General features: G+C 46.2%; 1 protein-coding gene across 4 annotated transcripts in view; it reads left to right on the plus strand.

Annotated features, from left to right (window-relative positions):
* LOC110534843 (protein Aster-A) overlaps positions 1–8,226 on the plus strand; it is a 34,065-nt gene extending 25,839 nt beyond the window's left edge. For 3 of the 4 annotated variants that reach the window (XM_036946933.1, XM_036946949.1, XM_036946947.1), the window contains 10 exons: positions 2–123; positions 537–679; positions 1,279–1,382; positions 1,781–1,999; positions 2,288–2,366; positions 2,785–2,796; positions 3,105–3,212; positions 5,459–5,579; positions 5,710–5,948; positions 6,030–8,226. In XM_036946933.1, coding sequence (XP_036802828.1) covers positions 2–123; positions 537–679; positions 1,279–1,382; positions 1,781–1,999; positions 2,288–2,366; positions 2,785–2,796; positions 3,105–3,212; positions 5,459–5,579; positions 5,710–5,811 — 1,010 coding nt within the window. In that variant the 3' untranslated portion in view covers positions 5,812–5,948; positions 6,030–8,226. The remainder of the gene's footprint in view (position 1; positions 124–536; positions 680–1,278; positions 1,383–1,780; positions 2,000–2,287; positions 2,367–2,784; positions 2,797–3,104; positions 3,213–5,458; positions 5,580–5,709; positions 5,949–6,029) is intronic. The other variant, XM_036946942.1, reaches the window with a different exon arrangement.
* Positions 8,227–8,568: the final 342 nt, after the last annotated feature.

Consider the following 8,568-nt stretch of genomic DNA (forward strand, 5'->3'; position numbering starts at 1 on the left):
GACCTGTCAGTTCGCGAGTGGCAGCAGGACAGCTGCAGTGGGAACACCAACCGGATCCTGAGTTACACCATCGCCATCAACAACCCCCTGGGCCCCAAGACCGCCCCCGTAGTGGAAACTCAGGTCAGTCAGTCAGCACGTTGGATTTTACAGTTTTAAAAAACATTTGGTCAACATTAGTGGTAGCTGGTGTCACGTTAAATCAGACGACTGGCTCATTGTAATGAATGGAACCGGATCAAACATATAGATTTGATGTGTTTGATAGGGTTCCATTCATTTAATTCCAGCCATTACAATGAGCCTGTCCTCCGATTTCTAAAGTGACACCAGCCTCCATTGTCCTCCCATGTTCTGGTTTGAATATCCGGTTTACACAACAACAACACAAAATCTAGGTCACGGCACAGAGACGTTGGAGTTGGGAGTCTCCACTGAGTTGGAGAACAAGACTTGACTCGCCTTCTGAGGATCGAGACACACCCCCGTAGATAATTCGCTAACGCTGACACCTTTCTTTCCCTCGCTCCATCCAGACGCTGTTTAAGAACAGTGCGCCGGGCGAGTGTTACGTGGTGGACTCGGAGGTCATTACCTCGGGCATCCCCTACCAGGACTACTTCTACACCGTGCACCGCTACTGCCTCACCGCCATCAACAAGAACAAGAGCAGACTCCGGTATACCTACTTTCCCCACCCAGCACACTGAAGAAGGCCTTTTGACTAATAGTATGAGTCGCCTGTGCAGATCAAATGGCAATAGAAACATTTAGTTGTTTGAAACAACTTTTTTGTGTGCTAACCTACTAAATGTTGTATGTACCAGGTGAACTCACTGCCTTAGAAACAGCGAGCTTATGTTCTTACGTCACATAAAATACACCCGATATGGATGAAGTGTCCTTTTTAAACTGTTCTAAGAGGTGAAAGTTTAACTTAAAATCGGATTTATTGGCCACATACACATATTTAGCAGATTGCTATTGAGGGCGTAGCGAAATGCTAGAAGCAGAACTGCCAGGTCTGTCGGCGCCATCACACGAGTGGCGGATCGGTGTTCATTATGATACGTTTCTAGCTTCTGTCGTTGGTGAACCGTGTGATCCCTTTAGAGATGTCATATAATACTGTTATATAATCCGTTCTATTTAATTCTGTTGGGGATCCCAGGTATGTGCAGTACCGTGCATTATGTCTAGTGATGCAGAGTGCTTCAGGGATGGCTTACTGGTTACAGTGTGATGGACTCTGATTTGTGGCTGCTTGTGTGTCTGCAGGGTGTCGTCAGATATCTGCTACAAGAAGCAGCCGTGGAGCCTGGTGAAGGCGCTCATCGAGAAGAACACCTGGAGTGGTATCGAGGAGTACTACAGACACATGGGTGAGACTGACTTACATTGTAGTCTTATTCTCCTACTCGGGATAAAGAAGTGTCTGTGTTCTTATTGCTTACCTCTCTTTTTGGTTCTTTCTGGTTATGTCTCTGTCTCCCCCTCTCTGTCTCCCCCTCTCTGTCTCCCCCTCTCTGTCTCCCCCTCTCTGTCTCCCCCTCTCTGTCTCCCCCTCTCTGTCTCCCCCTCTCTGTCTCCCCCTCTCTGTCTCCCCCTTTCTGTCTCCCCCTTTCTGTCTCCCCCTTTCTGTCTCCCCCTTTCTGTCTCCCCCTTTCTGTCTCCCCCTTTCTGTCTCCCCCTTTCTGTCTCCCCTTTCTGTCACCCCCTTTCTGTCTCTCCCTCTCTCTGTTTCTCTGTCGCCATCTCTCTCTCCCTCCCTCCCTATCAGAGAGTGAGGTGTGTAAGCTGGAGACCCTGCTCCAGTCTGAGGTGTCAGTGGTGACCTCTGGGGATGTGGTGGGGGCAGACTCTGCCAAGACACCCCCGGCCCTGCGGCGACGCAAACGCACCTGCTCCCGGCGCCTGGCGGACCGGGAAAGAGAGGGAGGTGGCATGGGAGGTGGAGAGCGCGGGGACCGGGGAATAGGAGAGGAGCGGAGAGAGGCGGGTGAGTCAACAGGGTCATGGTGGCGTCAGGATATGCATCAGTTAATATTCTTCTGTTTGACACCTGATAAATAAGACCCATATACAAGATTGTCAAGCAGAGTTCAACGATTACCTCAAATGTGTCAATCAAACTTATTTGTCTCCAGGTTTCTGATGATTCATACAGCTAAATGTCAGATGCCACTGGTGTTCCTCTTTGCTTTATGCACTGACATCTGCTGGTGTGATTTTGGAACTGCATCCAGGCTCTTCTGGCAGGAAGTAATGCGTTTCTCCCTTTGACCAGGTGGTCAGTACAAGCACGGAGAGCGGTCGCGTGGCGGAGGCAACAGCATCTCTACCATACTGCTCATAGTCAGCTTCATGTGAGTTCTGACCTCTCGGCGTGTGTGAAAAGAAACACTGATCGTTTCCCCTAAAGGAATTATCAATGGCCTAATCTTGTCCAGCGTATGAGCTTTAGGATGAATCCATACTTGAGATACGTTTCACACAATCCTCCTATTGACATCAATACATAACCTACATTAAACTCAAGTTGGGATTGGACCTTTTGTGCGTGATTGAAAGTGTTTTTGGGGACTTCTCATCCCTGGAGCATTACCGTAATCACCACCGTATGTGACAAATGAGTCTGAATGCTTGTTTCTTTGTTTCTGTAGTCCATGTCGTCAGTGTTTTGGGGGGGGGGGGGGGGGGGGGTCAATGAAAATGTATATCTCCTCTGCTTACTGACGGCCTCCCACTGTCTCTCTCTCTCTCTCTATCGCTTCATGTGCATAGGATCTGTGTCAGGTACAGTATAATAAGAGACTGGGTGTCACATCGTCAATGTCTCGTTGAATGACTGTTTCGGCGTTGTGGCGTCTGCGCTGTCATTTGATGGTCTAGTATGCTTTGTTGTCCAAAAACAATTTGTGCTGTGTTACAGTTTGAGGTGCGCAACCACTTTTCCATTCCTCCTCGAGTTCTCATACTCCCTTAATTCAAAACCCAGTCTCGCTCCCTCCGTTTTTGGCCCATACTTACGTCAATACATTTACCCTCTCTCTCTCGTTCCATGCTGTTTTTGTCTTATCACCTCTGCTCTTTCTCTCCTCTAGTCTGGTGGTGTTGGTGGCCCTCAACATGCTCTTGTTTTACAAGCTGTGTTCTCTGGAGAGAGCTGCACACACACTGGAGACGTGGCACTCCTTCTCTCTGTCTGACAGGTAACCAAACCAGGATACATCTTTATATTATATATTATTATTACTACTTACCCATCAGAGGACACTGTCCTGTTCTCCTTTTCTTTTTTTGTCTTTTTTTTTTACCCCCTTTTTCTCCCCAATTTCGTGGTACCCAATTGTTAGTAGTTACTATCTTGCCTCATCGCTACAACTCCCGTACGGGCTCGGGAGAGACGAAGGTCGAAAGCCATGTGTCGTGTCTTTGGCTATGCCGTATTAAGTGATGTGACATGCTATTCTATAAAATAATTTCTCCGTAATTAATATCACCTGATTGAGCTAATCATGTAAATGTAATTAACTAGAGAGTCGGGCACCACAAAATAATATTTTTGAGCTGTTATCTTCCGAATAAACTCTTAAAGACCTAGTAATATTTTACATCAATAGCAGTCAACATTAATCCTCACCTTAATTCAGTCTCATCTGAAAGTTGTAAATTCTTGGTTATCTGCACGAATCCTGGCTTGAATCAGCATACAAAATTGGGTTTAATTATTTATTTACTAAATACCTAACTAATCACACAGAATTACACATACACATAATTAAATCATAACTTGATTACAAATTACGTCATGAAGGAAAACGTCCCTGGCGGGCGGAACAGATATGACAGTTTGTTACACAAAAGAAAAGGGCTAGGTTTGAGTGAAAGAGCGGGAAGACTTTTGTACAAAGGGAAGAAGCTGTGCTATCGTAAATACAGTGTCTTATGCATTCTAAATTACCGCCCATTTGGAAAAGGAAAATGCAATAAATATTTACTCTGAGCTGCGCTTCGGTAGGTTGGTGGTAGATGGAAGGCCGTGTTGCCAAACCGAGTCCTTTGAAGAATATCTCTGGTTGTCAATTGGATACATTGTAGTAACGTCTTTGGGTGATAGACGGAATACTCTGTCTGTTCCTTCCTAACCCTTGTTTGCATCTGCTGTTGCTAACTCAACGACTAGGAGGTATCACTTCTGTAGTGAATAAGAGTTCAAAGTTCATACCATTTGCTACCAAGCTCACGCTGATGTTGGCTTCGTTCTGTAGTTATTATCTGAACCGTTCTGACATCGGACCGTCGTCCTCACGTCCTCGGAACAGGAGGTTATATTGTCGTCAAGGGCTTATATAGGAAGGGAGAGGAGGGCGTGTTTAAAAAGTTTTATAGCCCATGTCCCTTCACAGGGGCGGGGCCACTGATTGAGCAGAGCTCTACCCTATGAAAACCCAAATCTCACATTTTAGAAGCTAAATTCACATTTCATCCCATCACGAATAATTTCATATTCAAACATTTAAATTGAACAACAATTCCATGTGAATCCGATAACTCTGTGTAGACTTTCCACTATAGAGTTTATGTCATCTGATCATTGATGAGAATGTCTCAGATGACAAACGAACTGACATCATATTCATTAAGTACCACCGCATATGTTCCATTGGTCGGATTACCAGAAAATAGTTCATTTCCCCTCACCTTCTGATGTTCCCAGAATCTCTGTTAACCAAGGGTTTTGCAAATGTAACCTCAGTAGGGTAGAGAGAGGAGAAAGGGGGGAAGAGGTATTTATGACTGTCATAAACCTACCCCCCAGGCCAACGTCATGACACATGCGTCCTCCAAAACACAACCCACCAAGCCGCACTGCTTCTTAACACAGTGGGCATCCAACCCGGAAGCCAGCCGCACCAATGTGTCCGAGGAAACACTGTGCACCTGGCGACCTGGTTAGCGTGCACTGCACCCGGGCCCGCCACAGGAGTCGCTAGTGCGCGATGAGACAAGGACATCCCTTCCGGCCAAACCCTCCCTAACCCGGACGACGCTAGGCCAATTGTGCGTCGCCCCATGGACCTCCCGGTCGCAACCGGGAGCTGGTGGTACAGCTAGCACTGCAGTGCCTTCGACCACTGCGCCACCCAGGAGGCTTCCTGTTCTCCATTTGATTGAAAACTAGATTTAAACTAGAACCGAATGCACCTCTGATTACCACTGTTCTGTTTTGTTCTATGATTTGTTCTCTTCCGTTGCTCAAGAACAAACCAGCACTTTCATTGGATATTACTTACTACCAAAGATGCATTTTTAGCATGTGAACTAACTGTTCTTCTCTTGCTCTCTCGCTCTCTCTCTCTCTCTCGCTCTCTCTCTCGCTCTCTCGCTCTCTCTCTCTCTCTCTCTCTCTCTCTCTCTCTCCCTTTCATTCTCCTCCTCTCTTCTCTCCATCCAGTCCTCTACCCCAGTCGGCAGGAGAGTGGGCCCAGGTGTTGCAGCTCCAGAGACAGTTCCACCAGGCCCAGCTGGGCAAATGGCAACAGATCCTCCAATCCTCAGTCACTCTGCTAGACCAGGTGTGTGTCCAAGCATGTGCACGCATCGTTCCCTAAGGCTTACAAACGGCTTCACTGTTATTCATGAGTGAGTCATCATGGCTGTCGTAATGACATTAGCCTCCTCCTCTGTCCTCTCTCTCTCCCTCAGATGAAACAGTCGTTGGAAAAGCTCCACCGAGGCGTCGTCACTCCAGAAGTCCAGCAGGATCCCCCCTCGAACCCCACTTCAGAGTCTCTCACTGAGCACTGATCCTCCCTCCCTCCACCCTCCAACCTCCAGCCCTCAAGTGGGTATGAATGGACCACGGGGGGAGAGAACCAAGGTGGAGGTGGCCAGAGGGGGAGGGTCCAGCTGGGCCAATCAGGGAGAGTGACTCTCTCACCTGATCCCAAGCTCCGCTCCTGCTTCTCTACTCAAAACAGACAGGGAGAGATGTGGTGGTGGTGGTGGGGGGGGGGGGGGGGGGGTCCCACACCTCAGTCTGAGCAACCTGCAATGAGGTGGGTGGTGAGTGACCTTTAGGGTACTACACTACCCATAACTCCCCACACCTCAGTCTGAGTAACCTGCAATGGTAAAGTCCCACCTTCTCTCACGCCCAGACAGACTGGGAATGTCTTCAGGACTACAGCAATAACATAGCACGGTGAGCCAACCATATCTCCCACAGTCAGGGCTAAAGGCTGGCCAGTTTGTATAGTACCATCTGCTCCTCACATGCAACCAACCATGCTGCTCACGCTGAACCATCTCCCCTGCCTGAGAATCCAAGAGACATTTTCAAAAGAAAACGGACGATCTACTGCATTTCAACATGTGCAGCCCTGCTGCTGCGTTTCAAATGGACAGACTCCGGTCCAGCGCATTTCATAACGGACTGACTTGACTTGGACCGACTGCATTTCTCAAAATGGGCCAACCCAGATTTAACTTTGCGTTTCAAAATGGATGGACTCTGACATTTGGGAAATTGGGAGCTTTCCCAGCCCTGATAAACAGCTATGGCTCTGTTCCCAGCTGAAGCCAGCCTAGGGGACTTATGTGCCTCGGTGTGAGGGGTCCGCTCAGCTAAGTCCCCCTTGAGCCTCTGGAAATGAGGGACACATGACGAGGGAGGGGAAAGCTCTGATGGATTACAGAAAGTCTCCTGTTTCTAACACTTTTTTTTTTTTCGTTCTCTCTCTCTCTCTCCATCTGGGATCAGCAGCTTCCATCTTAGACTTGATCTGCTATTGGAGAATCATTTCCAAACAATACTTTATTTTTTATTTTTTAGACGTTAATAATCCAAAAAGACTCCTAAATCCTCTACTAGCTCGTTTTTATCGTTAGCTGTCTTTTTGAGGGGGACTGGGTTGTTTCGAGAATTGCGAGCGAGCGAATGATGAGTGTGCGCGCCAGACCGTTCCAGTATTTATTTAGCACGACTTTGATTTCGAAAAGTCCTGTCCCGCTCGCAACGCGAGTGATTTCTTTTCCCCCTATATGTTCTGTGTTAATGCTTCAGCGCGGACCAAGAAAGAGCTATTAAGTTCATCTTTTATATTTAATGGTCATAGCAATAAGGATATTTGGTGATTTTTATACTACTTTTGAATGTGTAAAAAGTAGTATATCACTAAAGTGTGTTTTTAGGGCAAAATGAGACAAGCAAGCGAAGATCTGGAGTTGGACAAGAAGACAAAGATATATGTGTATTAGAAAGGAGTGTCCTCATCGTCACATTGTCACTGTTACATTTGGTATTATTAAGATGAGTATGATTGAGTTTGTTTTTGTCGGATACTTTTTCTTTTTTTTCTTGCACTTGGTCAACTTCTAATTGTGTTATTGGATTGGACTTGGAAGTGTTTCAGGGTTACTGACTGTACTCTGTAGACCCAGGCTCTGCGTCCCAAATGGCACCCCATTCCCTTTATAGTGTAGTGCACTACATAGGAAATAATGTGCCCTTTGGGACGCAGACTTTGTAGACCAGGTAAACAGAGAGATGCGATAAAGGAGTGACTTTCTAGTGTAAACTGGGCTGGACTTAAAAAGGACCAACCAGTAGTGTAGGCCTGGATAAAGGGAAATGTTGCAGTATTGTTTTTGTGAGTTCAAATTGATGTTTATATGTTGTTCCTTTTCATTTTATATCTTTATTTTGTAGTCTGTCTTGTTTCTTCTTGTTTTTGTTTGTCGGAGGGTCATCTCATTTTATTTTCTGCTCACTCCCCCAACCTCTGATTCCCGCTCACTGTCTATCAAAAACCGTCTTCTCTTTTCCTAATTATTTTCCCTTTCATCTCCCCTCCTGTTGTCTTTTTCACTCTTCCTCTCTCTCTTCCATCGTTGTACTGCCCTCCCCCACTCCTTCCGTCTCTTGCCTGTGCACTGAGTAAGTCAGCTGTGTAAGTGTGTGAGCCTTGCTGTGCACGGCCAAACAGTGAGTGATCAAAGGATGTACTGTATTTATTAGGTTCAGGGAGGAAAGTGGGGTGGGGGGGGGGGGGGTCGGGGGAGCAGATGTACTGTAAAAGAGTTGATTGTACACAATGCCCTGGAGAGAAATGAAAAGCTCTAAAATATGCAACAACTCATTGGAGTGTTATTTTTTTTAAAGTGTGTGTGTGTGTCATCTACCATTTTCATAAAGTTTAACTAAAAAAGTATTTCAAAACAGTCGGTGTAATTATGTCATCTTTCTGACTTCCCAGCGTGTCCAAATTCAAGCTGATCTGTTGGTTTTACCTGTTCAGGCAAAGCATTTAATTGATTTAGATGTCTGCCAATGACAGTGACTTCAGACAAAGTCCATGTAGATCGATACTGTCAATTGACCTACAAACACATTTGTACTACTGGCCTACATCATTACCAAGGAGCAGGAAGACACTGTTATGATAATTTCCTGTGACATTAATAGATCTGCTATATCTAATGTTTAAGGGCGGTTATTGGGTGACTCCCACGTGTTCTGCTTCCCCTCTTAGATAATATATCAGCATAATATCTGGCATTTAG

The sequence above is a fragment of the Oncorhynchus mykiss genome, chromosome 2 (genome assembly GCF_013265735.2).
Source record: "Oncorhynchus mykiss isolate Arlee chromosome 2, USDA_OmykA_1.1, whole genome shotgun sequence".
NCBI classification, from domain to species: Eukaryota; Metazoa; Chordata; class Actinopteri; order Salmoniformes; family Salmonidae; genus Oncorhynchus; species Oncorhynchus mykiss.